We start from the raw sequence: 17,726 nt of genomic DNA on the forward strand, positions 1-17,726 counted from the left end.
GGATGGCGATAAAAAATCAAACGCGGCTCTCAATCCGGGTTTTAAAATGTAATAAATGAAAACATAGGAATATTAAACTCGGTTTGTACGCACGTGTATACAAACCAGGAATTAATTTGGTCCGTAATTAATTCTCTAGTTGGATCCATGTATACAAGGTTATGTATGCCAATTTTTCAATAACCATATTTTGGAATGGTTGAGTAGAAGAACGTGTAATGAAAGCCAACATTGTTATAAATATCGAAAATAGAACGGAGAGTAGAAAAGATTTAAGTTACATCTGAAGACAAAGCTTTCGGTCGTCATTGGTTCCCGTGTATGAGGGAAAAGTACTAGAAAAGGTGCCAACAGTAAACGACGAGTAAAACAGAACGCGATCGTTAATCGTTCATAGAGCTCTTCTACCTTATCCTCTCTAGCACTCTCAAATGAAATTACGAGGAAACGGAATCTCGGACGAAGAAGACTTACTTCGAGCGACAGCGGTTCTCAACGATGCTCGGCGCACAGTTCAAATAAAAAAGACCCACGACTCAATCCTGACCTGGTTGATAAAACGAAGTGAGAGGAAAAGTTAAAAAATATGTATCGGTGGACGTTAAAAGCCGGGTGGAGGCATCGGAAAGATTAAATAATAACATTGGACGCCAATACTGAATTCAAAAATTCGAAAACACTTAAGGATCAATGCGTCCGCGATGACATCGTAAAAGTGAAGTTCCAACTCGGCCGATATCGCCATCTCTGTACTCGTAAACCTCGAGGAGCACACCCTCCAAAATACCGGCAAAGAGTCGGTATTAGCACTTGAGGATCTATTTTGGATCCCCTTCACCCAGATTCGGCATAAAGGCCTCAAGCGCGAGGGCATATTGTATCGAGACTCGTACTACACGAGCAGGAACGTTTAGAAATATCAATGGCGACTCTATTTGCTCTGGCTGCACTTTCCAAGTACGATGGTAACTGCCTCCGAGTGCCATTACTTTAGACAAATAGATACCGCCAAGTTAACATGGTAACAGCTAACAGCTAACGGGGGGTACGGACGATCACATTATCCAGCTTTTATCTATTGATTGTATGTCAGAAAAGAATTTCTGTGTATACACGCGTGCATGATACATGTAGGTCGTTCGTCTAGCGAAGGTTGGTGAGATACCGGGTGGAACGTTGTTTCATATGGTATGTTAGTTAACTGCCATATAACACGCTTCTGATTGAACCTACAGCCTGGGAAAGTGTTTTATACTTGAATCGTTTAGAAAATTACATGAAATTTGGATCATTGGCATTAAGTACTCAGTAGCGTCTCTCTGAAACTCAAATGTGTAAGGCGCATTTCGTTTATCATTCGACCCTACGAATTTGTTGCTCAAATGTATTTAGTTATATAACCTCGGCTAAATTGACTAGATACCGAAGTCTTACAGAAATCGAAGTTCCTTATTTTTCAACATCCTCCATATGTGCACTTTGGATTATAGTTTCTGGATGACTAAATGAGAGTTCCTGAGTGCTTGGCCAATTACACGATTACTCCAGGAAATTTAAACGATGTTGAAACGTTCAGATACTCGAGGTTGTCCAGAGCTACTTGTTTACAAAAGACAGTGACGTTTAATCCAAGACTTAGAGTTAAAACTGTGTCGCCTCTCACTTGTAGGTCGCATGCCTCCGGGACATCAAACTTCCCTTCTTTCTTTCCCTGTTACGTTAATGCACTACACGTGCCATTCTATGCACACCATAGTGTCGTGTCCACGAAACTCATAGGTGCATTCTCTGCTTTAATTTTCTGAAGAGCTAAGATCAAAGAGAACTCCAGATTTCTTCGACGGTTTAAACGGGCGAATTCTTCCAACTGATTCAGACTGCTCGAATGCCTTCAACCAAAGTCGAGAGGCTCTGCCATCCCTATCGATCTCGCCTAAATACCTTTCAGAATCGGACGAACAATACAACAGGGTTCGATCGAATCGAAACATCTGGAAAGCCGAGAGATACCTGAAATCGATTCTTCTTCACCGAATCTAGATAAAGACGCAACTTCGGCTTAGTTTACCCCGATCTCTTAGAGCGTGCACTAAAGGCGTGGTTTTACCAAACGCTTAATGTAAACGGTTGTGTATCTCCTTGCTACGATACACTTGAAGAGTATGTATCGTACCGTCTTGGTATATCATTGTTTATCCTGAGAGTTTGCTAAAACCACATCTTTAGTACGCGTACCAAGTGATCGGAGTTAACCAAGCCCTTGTTGCACCGATCGAGCCCAACGCCAAGCCCGTTCCGAGTGCTGATGGTTCCGCTTTAATCTGAAGAACCCATAAAGTGGTCCAAAGTGGTCGGCAGCACTAGAGAATTCCTCGAAATAAGCAGAACCAAGGAAAGACTCTTAGAAGACCACTTGGTCATTACCACCGGGAAAGCATCCGATTTGGAATCGAAGTGTACTGATCGCGTGACTCGGGCGAACGACGGGCTACCGCTACGCACTCGTCCTCGACCCTGATAAAACGATACGGCGCCTGGAAAAAGTAGACAGCGCTAAAAAACAAAAAAAAATGTCGAATTAACCGCAAAAAGGGCTGCATACTATACGAGGACTAGATCGAAACAAATCCCACGACCTTCGGATAATCATGCCATACGGGATTTGCTTAAATAAGACATTTGCGTCTGATCGAACATCTGATTCATGGACCGTGAAACGTATAACTGATTTCGAAGGATTCAGAGAGTATATCACATTTAACATGCTGAATTATTGAATCCTAATTGACACCCGGGTCACCGTAGCCATCCTTCATGATCACGTTCGTCTCGGACCACACTCGTCTTCAATTAATATTTAACAATCAATCTTGAAATGACAGCATCATGTCTTTCCCGGTTGATCATCCGCAACGATACACGCATCGATTCGACCCGTTCTCAGACGTCCCCGGTAATCGTATTTCCTGTGAGAGGGAGGAGAGCCTGGACCGCGGGGAAGGGTCCTCCGCCCTTTCTTCCGCCAGTCTGCAGCGCCTTCAAGGTGGCCGGGTAAACTACTTGCCTTGGCAACCTTAAGGAAAGAAAAAAAAGAAAAAAAAACTGGCCATTTTTCCTTCCAACTTCCTAGCAAGACACTCGTTTCCCAGTGTCCGGATTCTCGGTCGATCATCCGGTCAGCGGTCTCAACCCTTATTCGAGTACTCCATCGACGGTACACAGTGTCGCGGGACGTGTGCCAAGTCCGACCCTCCGGTCGTTAAAAAAAAAGATGCACGGATAGGTTTACTTTCCGAGGTGTTTCTGCCCTTAATTTACGTTCTATATATCAACTGGGACTCGGTACGAACGCCGATCGGACCGGCACCGTGTCTCCTGACCTAGACCGTGGGTACTAGCGGTCTAGGTCTCGATTTCCTAGCTGGTTGTACCCGCGGCGCTCTTTAGGGTACGCCGATAAAACACTCTACCAACCCTTGCGTTTGTACAACCAAAGCTAACCATGTAAACGATTGGCCAGCCCATATCTGTAGCCGAACGTCTTGGCTGGAAATGGACCATAGTAACATGGAAACGGAAAAACGCGTAGAGGTTTCGAGTTCGCAGGCCGAGGCGCGAGTGGGAGCTGGCGGAGCAGCCCCCGCGGAGCCCGGGCGGCCGGGCCGGTGGGCGCGTCGCCGCCTACCAGAAAGTCGATTACCTTGACAAAGTGCAGGTTCTCCTTGTCCAGGAGGAACTCCATGGATTTGTGGGGGCGTTGGTTGATGGAGGCGACGGAGACGTCGACGGGCGTCCTGCCCCCGGGGGACTGCGGGGCGCGAGTCGCGGCCTCGCCGGCCTCGCGTCCGGCCCTTGTGTGGTTCAGGTTGAGCAGACTCCTGGTCTTCTTACCGGGGGCGGCGGGCGTCGCGACGCCCTCGGAGCCCTCGGCGGCGTCGAGGTCGGTCTCGAGCAGGCCGACGGGGCGCTCGGTGCCAGCCTGCATCGTGCGGGCCTTCGCCATCTCGATGGCAGCGGGGTTGCCGAGGTCCGTCGCGGCGCGCCGGCGCGTCGCGACGCCGCCCGAGGGCGCCGGTCTCGAACCCAGCGCAGTCGCTCGGGGCGGCTGCGGCGGCAATGGCGGCTTGCTGGATACTGGCGGCCTCCCGTTCGTGCTGCAACGGAATCGAGACACGCGGATGTAAGTACGCTTCGCGATCCACCGCGACTCCGAAAGTGGTTGTAAGAGAAAACGCGGGGTTCGTTCAACGCTACAGATAAGATAGCACGATCAAAGTTCGAAACGGAAGTACTCGGGGTATTCCTGCAGCGCAGGAGGCCGAAGTACGGCGTAAACATGCGGAGACTTTTCAAAACAGTAATTCTCATTATAATTCGCGCAAGTCTTGACTTATCAAACGGTTTCACGGTAGACCGCGCTTTGAGGAAATACGCACAAGTCGAAACAGGTGGTTCGATATGAGTGCTCTCGAGGACGCTCTCTGAACGAACGTGGAGCTTATTCGAAATAGGGGATGAACTAATTGGAACCGTCAAAGTGAGGGGCTTCGTATTGTACAGAGGGTGAATCAGTGCGTGAACTTCGGTGTACGTAGTTTTGTTTTGAATCCGGTCACTTTTTTCGAAGCTTTTTATCGGCCTTAAAATATACTTAAATTTAATGATATATGCTTTACGTTAAAGGATAAGCAAAACGATGCAGCGGTAGATTAATGGTAGCATTTCCTTATAACGTATCTTCAATGCCATTACGTACCGTATGCAAATGTGCTCGGCCCTATTATTTGTATTTACATACAGGTGATTTTTTATTGTACTTAAATTTAGTTTCAAGTGGAGGTCACGATCGATCCAGCACTATTCCTTTTGTGATCTAAGTATAATTTCAGCAGTCGGAATAACTGACCTTGCCCTATAGAGATGCCGAGGATACTAGAGGGATGGACGCACGATGTCGACCTCAAATTCCGCTGTTCTTGATAACGGCGATAACGGCGATAATGGCAGTTCCCGAGATCAGCAACCGTAGATTATGGCCCGATTCAATAAGGGAAAGAACAACTCGTTGACTTGGGATCTTTCAAGGGATTTCAGATTGAGTCGCTGCGGACAAATCTGTCGACGATCTCGACTAACAAGGAGTTACTAACAAAGTACACACGTTTCATTTTCGAGTGCGATTCTAGAAATGACGCTAAGTTATATTATGCAACGTTTTATATTCTTTGAAATGCCTTTTTTCTGTAGCAATGTGAAACGAATATAAAAATCCTGTTCCTTACAATCTGTGCGGTTACACAATTGACAAAGGAACATGTATTTCGATATTGTGACAGAAGCGACCAAGTTCTATGTACTTGAATCGGAGGAATAAAGCCGTACAAGAGATATTGGAAATTCCGTCAGATCTTCCAATTGGTAAGATATAGTTGATGAATTTGAGCGTAAGCTTCCATTTCGCTATTCTCTGTTCTTTACACGGTAATACGTTATTCGTAAATGCATCCGAATCCTTCACTTCATCTTTATGTTATTTATTATTATCTGTTCACGGGTCATAATTCTCAAATTTCTATCAAAGTATATCAGAGAAATAAAACAGTAGTGATTGCGTTAAAACCTAAACACTGTTTATAGGTCGAAACCAAGGACGGTCACTGGAGCGATGACTAAATAAAAGGCAATCGATGGAAATGTTTTGTGTACCAACGTAAGCACGGTGAGTCTGCCATTATTTTTCTGAATCTGCTAATGAAGCAGTAACGGTATAAACAAGTATTTATGTCTGATAAAGATGAGTGAATCGATGAGTCGATGTAGGACAATCAGTCCCCACCGCCTTGGGAATGGAACACTGTCGTTTATTTATTTATTACAAATACCGATGACTCATTGAACCGTTTAAGTAGTATGGCCTAAGTATTGCCACGAGGATCTACTTTAGGTCTGTTTAGTCTGAAAAAAATAACGGAATCTTTAAATAGACCCTAGTAAAGATAAACCTCAAAGGTCTGTTGAACACATTTGATGAAAGTTTGCAAAGACATGTCGGCTAACATACCATGGCAATCCAGATGACTAATCGATTACTACTGTGCGATCCTGACTCACGGAGTACCGATCTAATTTTAGATTAAGAAACGCACCGAGAAAGTACAGTCGATTCAGCCAATGAACAAGACAACCAACCGTGATGTAAAAGAGAATAATAAACTTTCAACTTTCATCCAGCGTTGCCGTTTTCACAGCTTACGTTGACGAGATCCAAAGATTCAGTAAACAATTATTGAATAGAACAAGGTCAGTTATACTGTACGTATTAACATATGTTTATGACTTATAATTTTAGTATATAACGTACTTATTATTATTTATTTATAAGTTTTTTTAACCTTCTTCTTCGATTGTATGTAATATTTTATTCAATAAATTACGAAGAAATGAACAAATTTGATAGAGTTAAAATGCCACAAAAATGTAATAGCGCATGCGAACCTTACTCTGAAAGAAAGACATGAGCTTTTGGTAAGGGAATATGAGAATTATGAAAAATGTAATTATGAATCTAAAGTTTTCTAAAATGTATCCATCACTCTTCTCAAGTGTTAAAACGGGATCTTACAGTGACAGCCATGTATACATTCGTTAAATTAGCCAGACGACGCGAAACGTCGTGTTTATACGCCCAGTGAGTACGTTTTCCTGTTTGTAAACAAAAGCATCTGTCTGAAATGTAAACAAGGAGCAGCCAATAACTGCTATGTCGTTCCAAGCGGTTTTCACGTTACGAAAATCACTGACGCTTTCATTTCATTTCATTTCAACAAAAATTCTGATCTCATTCTCGCGACAGCATGACCTTCGGCTATCATTTCTTTTTTTTTTATTTATCGTATAAACTTGTTTATTTTATAAACAAATATTATAAATAAAACGGTATAATGTATTTAACGTGGGTCGTAGCAAAACGAATGCAGGAGCACACCTCAATCTTTCTTGAATGTGAAATCATCCTTTACCGTTATGCATATATTTATCAGCTGGTCAATGTCTTCACATTAAACTCACACCTTCCACAGAGTAGACCCCGCTGTAACGCTCATAGTTATATAGTATTAATAGTGAAAGGTAATTTAATATAATTTGATGCGAGGAATACGCTTGATCTACTTAACACTCAGTTTACACTCCCGATGAAGCAGCTCTCCCTTTCTCTTTTCTCCTGGCTATATGCTAGCCATATTAGGCGAAGCGGTACCGACGATCGTTAATTGACGTTATTGTTGCGGTTCCTTTTTCGCGATTCGAAGAACCATCGTTTCGACGATACACGTGCTCCCAACGCTAACCTCGAGATTATGCAAACGCGTACGGTTCTTGAATTACGCTTCTGGTGCGCCCGTGATTCATCGCTTCCAACTCCAAAGGGTCGAAACAGACGCAAAACGAATTTGACTGAGACCAATTCTCTTGCTTTTCCAATAAATCTGTAGAATCATTAGTTCTCTAAAATATTCCATAAACCAATAGGCGACGATAAACCAAATTGAAAATGAGTATTCCAGACGCAGCATTAAATCTGCTCTTCCTCCTTTGTCTCCATAATTGCAGCTATTTTCAAACGACAGTTTTACGAATTGCCATAAATTAACTCTACGCGCTAAAATATTTTCTTTCATGGCAGACTAATATATTTACTTTTCGGCTGGAAATGCATTTTAAATTCAATTTTACTTTAATCCAGTTGTTCAGGCTAGATTTTGCCTTAAGGTTCCAGAAAATGACCCGTAGCGGTTGAGTTTAAGTCAATTCTGAAATAACGTTTCGAAGCTGATTCATCGTTTCTAAGGATGGTTCATCGAAGAATATAATCGCGTTTGATAACCTCGAGCAATCGTTAGACTGACAGCAGCAAATTCAATAACAACGAGGCAAGTTGTCGTCGGCGAGGACGAGGAAATGCGTCACGTGTCGGTCCGTCCGTGAAGTCGCGTCTCGAATCCGCAATGAGAGAGTACCGTGGAAAAAGGAAAAGAGCCTGGTACTTAAGTGCGCCGTGTGGGTGGCGGAGTACGTAACAGGCAGCTGTTCATTGACTCTGGCGGCCATTGCAAAAGACTTCGTATCACTGACCTCGTTGTTGCCCGGAAAGGCAGGGGAGAGAGAGAGAGAATGAAATTCCCTACCGGAAGACACGGAGACGGATAGAAATGGACATCGTGAGTAGTTAAATCGGTACAACCTTCAATGCTTTAACTGAATGAAACCGAGGCTATTATCTGCCGAGAAACGTGCCGAAGAAACTTGCCCCCCTCGATACGGTCGACGGATTGGAGATAACGAGAGTCAAGGTTAAATCGAGGTAGGGCTGGAGCGACACGGCCCAAAACAAGAACTCGACAAAATTTCATCAAACACATTCTTTATCTGCATTACGTTTTGATGTAACGAACCTCGGTTGCTAATAACGTGGGAAAGTCGGGGTAAGCAATTGCGATGCATCATTGTGTACATTAAGTAAGCTGATCAACAAATATTCTCAAAGGAACAACATTGTAGTAAAGGCTTCCACGATGTAGGACGTATTAGACACTTTTTACATACTTCGAATAAAATCGTTTCTTTGTAAACTACATGCATGCAGGATACATCTTGAGCTTGTTAAATGGAACCATACTAGGTATTAACATCAATACATTAAGTAAAGTAATATAAAAGGGTTAAGAACAAACGTTTTGAGAAAAAAAGTTGCATTCGTCCCCAAATCGACAACTATCGGGCTCCCTTTATCTCCCATAATCTTATATCTAAACCTGCTTATAAAATCTAACACAGGAATAAATACTGGCACGCCAAAGCAGATGTCCTTCCTGTTCCTTAAATTAATCTTGTCATGCTTCAACCTGCAGATTCTTTTCCACGTGCCTCCTTTATCCCGCCAAGAACCCGCGTAAAGCCGAGAGGCGGAAACATGCCAAACTTACCTAACGTTGGAGGGAACCCTGTGCACGTCTTGCGCCGACTTTCTGACTTCCTGGTTGTCGTGTCTCAGCTCCTCCTCTCTCTTTCTCTCTTCTTCCGGGGGGTGTAGCGGAATGATAATGTAATCCGGTTCTTTTTTCCTCTTGGAACCGGTGGTCTCCTGTTCGGCCTGTCCGCTCAACTTGGCACGATTCACTTGGGCCTCACTTTTTTTGTGCACCTCCGACCGCGGCACTTTCGACCGACCACTGAACCTCAACCTGGAGAACCTCTGCAGGAACCCACCGAGACCGCCCTTTTTCCTCTCGGCAGGATTGGCCATGGCGGGTACGGGGTCGCACTTCGCCGTTGACATCTCTTGCCTGACTGGGGCACCGTTGTTGTCGTACTCGTCGTTATCCCTGCGATTGGTATCACCGGCAGAGGCGGCGGCGGTGGTGGTGGCGGCGGCGGCCGGGTTCCCACTCTGTGGACTGTAAGCCAGAGCCGGTGGGGGGCAACGAACACCGTGGACATTATATTCCTGCGTTGCCACATCCTTCTCCTTCTTCGGGTTTTCCTCCTCCGGCTGTTTGGTCCCCTCCGAGTCGGCCGAGGCCGCCATGGTAGCGGTGACCGAGGCGGTACTCGCTGTTAGCCGTTCGTCCGAGAAGTCACCGCTGGACCTCTCCTCGCAAGGTCTACGCGCGATGGACTTGTCGCCCGGACTGTCTCTCCGCTTGGGAGCTCTAACGGAAGATTTGGAATCCATCTTGGCCATAACTTTGGAAGAAGATTGCTTAGCCAAGACCTTCGACTCTTTGACCTCGTGCTCGACCTCTTCCGGGCTTCCGCTGTGGCGGCGCGTTTTCTCCGGGTAATACTCACCTAGAAAGGATTTCTTCCGCGGGATCATGTCGTCCAGTAGACGGCCCAGCTCCGCGGAAGTGGTGGACGTTACCTGCTTCTTCGCCGAGGATCTTGGCTCGCAGTCGGGGTGCTCGCGGAGATGGGTCTCCTCTCCGAGTATATCGCTCTTTGCGGGGACCGGGGTTAAAACTAGGGATTTACTCTCCAAACAGGGGTAGTCTACTTCGTCCTCTACCTGCACACTACCATTTTCTCCAGGCAGCGAAAAGAAATCCGAGTTTTTTTTTATCTGGCTCAGGAGAGAGTCTTGGTCCTCGGAGGGATCCATGTCGGATTCCCGGGGACCGACGTGATTTGCCACGACCTCGGAATTGGCGCCGGTCGAGACGTTCTCGGCCGACTTGGAATAGCCCTTGGAACTAGATTCCTTGTTCTTGCTCATCTCCTCGACGAGCTCGGCGACCTTTAACCTCGAGGAGGAGGGCTCCTCGTCGCACGCATCCATGCGGTGGAACGGCTTCGGCTGACCCTGCAACACCCGGATGTAGTCGCACTGTTGCGCCAGCTCGTAGCTGGCGTTGTTAACGACTCTTCTCCTGGGTGAAGGCTTCGGCGAGCCGTTTTCCACGTCGACTTCCTGGCAGCTGGGCATCTTGGTCCTGAAGTTGGTCTCGTCTACCTGTAGCTGTTGGGCCAGTTCGTAGCTGGCATTGTTCTTGATCTTTCTCGAGACGCGCTGTTTGGCAGATCGCTGCGAAAGACTCGATTCGGTTGAGGTTATTGCCGCCTCCTCGACCTCGCGCTTGAACTGCTTTATGGCTTCGTCGACGACGGCGTCGATGTCGCTCTCCATGGCCATAGCTATTTCCAAGACGTTGTCCCTTCGGTCCTGGGTTTTGACCGTCGACGTTACCTGTTTCTGTTGTACTTGCATCTGCTCACGAGGGGCGTGCTTCCGTTCCTCTTGCCTCACCATCATCGTATCTTGAGGATCCTGAGTTCTTACCGAAGACAACAGAGCACCGAAATCCTCGTCCTCGTCCTCGTCGTCGTCGTCGCTCGTCCTGGGCGCGACAACGCCATCGCAGATCACGTCGTCTTTAGGCGTTGCGCCATCTCGCATCATCTCCACGTCCGCCATTTCGTGACACTCGCTTGGTACCGCGCCTATTCTCGTAGCACTGGTATCATCGTGCGAGTAATCGCCGCAGAGGTACAGATCCACCGGCACGCTGGCTACCCTGTTGTAGTTCTCAAAGAAAGCCGAGGATACCGTCGTGATCGAGGATGTCGCCGAGTAGAAGTCCTCCTCCCCGAGACCGGCCCCGAAAGCGCTGCCTGGCAGACTGGGCGCGCTCTGAGATTTATCCGTGAATCTAAAATTAAAGCCCGACTTGCTCCACCCTTGTTGGCCGGCACAGCCGGTGCGTCCCATGTTGCCGGCTATATTTAAACCGCTCTGTAGTAACCACGAACCCGAGGAAGATGCCTGGCCCGATTTCAAATCGAATAAGGCATCCCGCTTGCTTTCGATGCCGATTTCTCGGAGATCGATCGTGTTGCGACAATCCAGAGCCGTCGAATAGCTGCCATTCGACTCCGCGAAGACGAGCAGGCGGTCATCGAAGCGATCCAGGTCGTTCCGACATCGGTCCACTGGGTCCTCCTGCTGGTCCTCGTCGTCTTCTAGGTCCTCCGCGAGGTTATCGTCGTCGTCGTATTCGTCTCTCCATAGGGACCTGCATGCATGGAAAGGACACGTTTCGGTCGGGCGATTCGCAAGGGAAAACTCACGGCCTCGTAAGGTTTTTCCTAACGGCCAAAAAGGCGCTCTTCAGGGTCAAGAATGCTCGCCAAAATCAGCGGTCACGCGCCGAACTTGCCGGGATTGTGCCAAGAGGACAATTAGAGGTTTAAGGACGAAGATTTGTATTGTACCTATTGTATGTGCGAGAAAATCCAAGAAGGGCAACAAGATATAACTTGATTATTACAGCAGAGGATAACGCTTTCAAGGAAAGTCAAGCACCTAAGGGAATGCAAGAATCGCTATAGGTGGTCGTAAAAAAGAGAATTTCACTGGCAAATTTTTACATATTCGGTACACTGGAGAATGTGTAGATTAAACATTTGTGAAATAAATGTAATGATTTTAACGTTCCTGTAGTTGAAATCTAGCAGAAATATGCGAAGGATCAAACGAATCTCCAGCTTTCAATTTTTTCTGGAAACATTTATGCAACAACAGTTTTTTCTACCAATGAAAAATGTCCATATTCGCACTTTCTTCCGAAATGTTTCGAATTTCTATCTCAAAATCGTTTTGGCATGTTGTTAGCAAAAATGATTCCCATTACCTCTTAGTCTGCTTAGCCCTCGATCTGGAGAGGTCCTGATTCCTTTCGGTATAGAGAAGCGGCGCAAACCCATTACACAGTCGCTGCCTGACATCGTCCTCTTTCTGATACGTGTCCAAGCTCTCGAAACTACGATAGGGCCTGATCTTGCCAAAGGTTTCGCCAGCAAACCCGTTCGGGATCGTCCTATCATAGTCTTGCTCCAAGCTGTCCGGAGAGGTGTTATCGAAGCGGTTGCTCGAGCGATTCGCGTACTCCAGAGAGTCGAAGCTGTAGCTGGAGGGTGACAAAGTGGCGCACGTCCTCTCAAGGGACTCGAATTGTAAAAGGGAGCTCGACCTGGAAGAGCCCGATGATCTCGAGGACCTGGAGGATCTCGGCGACATCGAGCGCTGATCTAGGCTGGAGCCATTCTCGGAGCCGCCGTTGCGTCGACGTCGTTTCTTCGGCACCACGGAGTTGCACTCGCTGCCGCTTCCATCTGGTTTCTCGTCTTTATCACGACAAAACAAAAGGAAAGAACCGTTCTATCAACGACCTTCCAACAGGGTCTCGAATCAAAGTAAACGGAATGAGATTATTGTAATTGAACTGACATACAATCATTGAATACTACATCAATATTCCAGCAGGTCGTCGAGTTTCTCTTTCTTTTTCAGAAATAATATATTACGAATGATTTAGTGAGATGGTCAAATTAGTGATCAATTTTATTTAGAGTAACCTCATTGCAACTTCGGCAAGGTAAGAGATTTTCAGGATTCCGGAAAGTAGGGTCAATATTGGTTGCAACACTGTTTATAAAAGAAGCACTATTTTTATATCGGAAGCATGACGTCAGCACCCTTTGGATACTCTAAAGATAAAGGGATCTCTTCTGGACGTCTCTTCGACTCCTCGTTGCGCTTCACCGACACGAAGGAACAACCTTGAAATTGATCTCTACCACGTGGTTGGGTCACGTGATCCGTCTTCAGTTGACTCGGTATGGTAAGCGCTAACGTGGTCAGAAATCAACGTGTGCGAGCTCGTGAGAGCACTTATGCTGACCCATCAAGTAAACATTTGACAAGCCAAGTACAATAAAATCTCTATTATCCGAATCCCGTTAATTTGAATATTGTAATATCTCAACTTTTTTTTTTATTAACAGATTATACTAAAAAGTAAAGACAAAAACGATACATTGGTATAACGGAATGTTAGAGTGATCGACAGTTAAATATTTAATTGAAAAATTCTTGGATATTGGATGTTACGGTACAATTATCCCAGGGTCAAACAGCGGTATTAAAACATCAGTTACTAAATGATCCAGGAACGTAACTTTAAAAAGACAAATAATGTGTTAGGTGCAGCGAAAAACTCAGTGATCCATTGTTACAGCCGACGTCGCCTACTTCTCCTAGCTGGCAGGCCTCGGCTGGCAAATATAATTCCATAAGCGCATTCGCGCTGCTTCCGGTTGAACGAACCGACCACTTCCTGGACTGACGTCGCCCGTCGAGGACCAGAGACGAGCGCCACTGGTCGGACAGAGAGGGAAAGATCACTTCCGTGAGCCGACTGCGAACTGAGACTTGGGTTAAGGGGTAAGACCACGTATATAATTTTCAGAAAAACGATTTTTTTTTTATTGACTTAAAAGATGCTTTGAACTTTCTAGAATAAGGAGGAAAAAGTTGTGTCTGTGCAAAATTTATTTCTTTGAAATTCCGAGCTCTTTCCCAAACGCGTCGGATTGCTCCGAAACGACTACCTGCGGCACATAGATACCTGCTGGAAGGGTATAGCCTAATGACTTACCTTTTGATTTCTAACTTCTCTAATACACTAACAGATGTCGTTAGAACGAGTTTGTATTCAGTTAGGTGCATTTTCAAACGAAAGTACGTTAGTATAGCGTCAGTACATATACAGGAAATTTTTAATTTTTTCACGTCCATAACACATCTCAAAACTTTAAAGGCGTTCTTCTCGAAACACGACTTTTTAGAACGGCACGCAGCATAATTCCAACAATTTTCATCCTATTCACTCCAAATTTGGACCATATCTTTAAAATAGCATTCCAAAGAGAAGTACGTATGATTGCCCCTTTTTTGTCAAAAATTTAACTTTTTAATTCAAATGCTCGCCAATTACACAAAAATTAATGTTTTTAAAATATCCTACGTATTTCTCTAGCCATACTCATGTAGATTAAGAAAACATTTTCTGTTTTTCTTTCCAGATTCAAATTTACGTCAGTTACACTGCGTGCCGCAGAGCGCCTCAAATTCAACATGCCTCGTGAGAATGGTTCCAGAAGAAGTTCCGGAAGAAAATATTTTTTTTTGAAGACTTAAAGACATGGTTAATAACATCCTTGAATATTATCCTCTTACTTTTCCTTTCATTAAAAAAAAATCGCAAAAGAATGCTTTATTTTAGATTTTTACAGTGGTCTTACCCCTTAAGCGGTCGTGGATAAGGCAAACGAAGATCGCGTTTTTACCGAGTTTCTAACTTTTCGTAGAATGGCAGAGAGTGATCAAAGAAGCATTCATTGAACCCCTTGGTCTCAGGTTCGAAGAAGAATCATACTGAAAATGATACAGCGGAAGGAACTGAAGTAATAGATTCTGCAGAATCGAATCGAATATTTTCCTCATTGCTTGCATTTTTTTATACGAAAGGTAGGAAAAGTAATCGCAGTCGAGGGGAAGCGAGATCGAATTTCAGAAAAGAAGCCTCAACAAATCGAGCAGCGCTAGATGTTGATGTATTCAAGACAGAATTTATGTTGGGCACAGGTATTACGAGGGCGTTGACCAGGGAGGTGTTTTACCGGATAATGCATCCGCGAGGCATTTCGAAAGCTCGAGCTTGTAAGATTCAATCGATCGATCCTGGACGATACCGAGCAGTGGGACCGGCTCGGTCGACGTGTTCGTGCAGAACGTTGTGTTTGACGACCTTAAAGATTGAAAGGGTGCCGAGGAATACAGTCCCGATTAAAATAGATGTTCTTTATTACTAGTGCGGTTTAATTTTATTACTTTTTACTGTTCGTTGAATTTTACACATCAAGTACGTATTCTGTTATAAATGTGTCTACGTATTACATTTCTTCTTTTAATAAAAAGGATTTACGTTAATGACTTGTTCAAATGTTAAACTGAATTTTTATTGAAAGTCATTGAATGTTCCTGTTAAAGGTAGGTAACTATGTCTATTAATTTTGGTAAGTTTGCAGTAGATTTCACCCGATACTAAAGAATTGCCATTGTTATACTGAAATAAACAATTCAATTCTGTTTAGAAAGAATATTGTAAGAGTCTACAGTCAAGGTCTCAGTAAATGGAACAACGCCCATCCCATCGCAACCAAACGCGCTTGAACGCAACACCGGTTCAGGACGTTCAGGGGCTCGTAAGCACCGAATAAATCGGGCTCGATAAAAATCGGTCATTTTTGTTATATTAGAATTACAAATAAATATAAATTTGTTAAAGTAGATGTAATCATTCTCTTTTTTCGTGATATTAGAAATGCAATCATGAGCCTGAAAAACAATTCATGCGAAAGAAATACGCCACGCGATGTACGGTACCTCAAAGTGGATGTTATTATACGCTTCTGCATAAAAGAAAGCAGGTTGGAATCCCAGAAAACATCACGCGAACAATGCGCACTAACTGATTAATTTTCTGCAGAATTGAATTCTATGATATGACTTTTTTACATCACGAAAATTAGTGCTCCTCTGTTTTAGACAACTGATAGTCGCTGAATTCGATTAAATTTAGAATGCAATGACAAAAAGTATTACTCGTTTAAATTCGTACGATAAATTATCGTGCAATGGTGTCAACTGCACAAAACTAATATAACGAATGTACGGCTTTAAGTTTCAGTAAGATTTTGAGAGACTTACCAAACACTCCGTGATTCGCTCTTATATGAATGACGCTCTCAGTCTCAGAATCAGAACCTAACCAGTAAGTCGTCCCACTTCGATCGGAGTCGCTCTGCAGATCGTCGGAGGTCTCTTCGAGAATCGTTTCCAAAAAGTCGACTCGTTGTACTACCATGGGGTCTGCAAAAACCAAAGGAAAAGTGTACGGATAAAATATTATTTTATTAAAAAAAGTACAAATACACAAAAAGATAGCATTCATGACCGGGATTAAATTTTCATTCTTCTAGATGTTACCTGATACGCAAAATGATCTCAGTAATTCTTGCTTCGCTTAAGCAAATCCGATAATCGTACTGAATTACGATACCTGTATTTTCTCAAACATAAATTATGAATGTTGCTTAGATAATTGAAAAGTATTGAATCGTCTAGTACCAAAACGTATTAATTTGATGCGTCCCGGGGACTCATCTTAAGATGACATTTTACGTTTCTACGCGTAACATACTCGTAACTTTGTCGATAATAGTGGTCAGCGATAACCTTACTAACTACGCATTGAGAAATCGACCTTATGTTTTCTTTACGAGACCCGAGGAATTTCAACGCAAATGAACCTGCATGAGTACTTAAATACTGGATATATAAATGACTTGCTCATATCGAGAGGTAAAAACAAAATAAACGCAAAAATATTATGCTTCTGGAAAGTCGACTGGCGGATGGTTTCAAATACTAGGAGATCCGCGACCGATTTGAGCTGCTAGTAATTCTCCTACAATTAACCAGGTTGGAAAAAAACCAAGCTTCCGTCGGTCTTTAGCAGGAAACCACCGATTATGCTTGGCACGTAGTCGCTTCTTTGTATCAGGAATTCATCGATTCCTGCAGAAACCCAGTGAGGCATGCGGAGGTAATGAAAGTTGCGCGGATATACGATACCGATACACTATGCATCTATATCATAGCCCTTGGCGGAGATGGGTATAAGTCGGATCGAGTATGTTATTCGAAGAGAAAAAACATTGTCCGAATTAACGAGTCATCCAACACCAACAATGAGTACTACAAAGGTATTTTTGTCGTCGCGATGCATTTTTTTTATTTTCAATATACTGTAACACCATGAACTATTTTTTCCACCATATTCATTAAATTCCACCCTTCTGACTCCAGCGTCACCTCAATGGGAGCACATTCTGCAGATAATGCAATTGACCGCACTCGACGTCGGTTTCAACCTTCGAGAGTTATGTATTCAGCTGGAATACGTGCATCAAGTGAGTAGTAACACACGACGATCGGTATTATGAGCTATGCACCACAAGATATTTTGTGGTAATACTGGCTTCGGAATCACATGATATTCGGCACCTTTGATATTCAATCAGCGAGAATTCTTGAGAAAAGTCCGCTCTCGCGATCGCTGGTCTGCGGTTTCACAGCTGCGAGCCGATGTCCAGGCGCTGCCTCAAAGGAACCGCTCGATGGTTAGGGGTTCGATAATGCACTACGTTTTCAAGATCAAATTAATTCCACGAATCGAAAACCATGCTATTTTCTCTGGACTAGAAAGATAACAGCGTTTGGAGCTATCGAATTAAACTTTGCACATGTGTACTCTAAATGTGTT

General features: G+C 44.3%; 1 protein-coding gene and 1 long non-coding RNA gene across 8 annotated transcripts in view; one reads left to right on the plus strand and one right to left on the minus strand.

Moving 5' to 3' along the window:
- LOC105698999 overlaps positions 1-17,726 on the minus strand; it is a 54,639-nt gene that overhangs the window by 29,458 nt on the left and 7,455 nt on the right. For 6 of the 7 annotated variants that reach the window (XM_012423873.1, XM_012423957.1, XM_012423711.1 and 3 more), the window contains exons 3-6: positions 16,109-16,270; positions 12,189-12,681; positions 8,985-11,570; positions 3,701-4,154 (exon numbers count right to left, since the gene is read on the minus strand). In XM_012423873.1, the coding sequence (XP_012279296.1) occupies positions 3,701-4,154; positions 8,985-11,570; positions 12,189-12,681; positions 16,109-16,270 (3,695 nt within the window). Of the gene's footprint in view, positions 1-3,700; positions 4,155-8,984; positions 11,571-12,188; positions 12,682-16,108; positions 16,271-17,467; positions 17,693-17,726 lie in introns of those variants that run through there. The other variant, XM_012424040.2, reaches the window with a different exon arrangement.
- Positions 4,207-6,449, plus strand: LOC105699369. The gene is made up of 4 exons (XR_001104018.2): positions 4,207-5,153; positions 5,248-5,418; positions 5,638-5,719; positions 6,133-6,449. It is a non-coding gene; the product is annotated as an uncharacterized LOC105699369 (long non-coding RNA).

This window comes from Orussus abietinus, unplaced genomic scaffold, assembly GCF_000612105.2.
Source record: "Orussus abietinus isolate OABI.00-Male unplaced genomic scaffold, Oabi_2.0 scaffold455, whole genome shotgun sequence".
Taxonomy (NCBI): Eukaryota; Metazoa; Arthropoda; class Insecta; order Hymenoptera; family Orussidae; genus Orussus; species Orussus abietinus.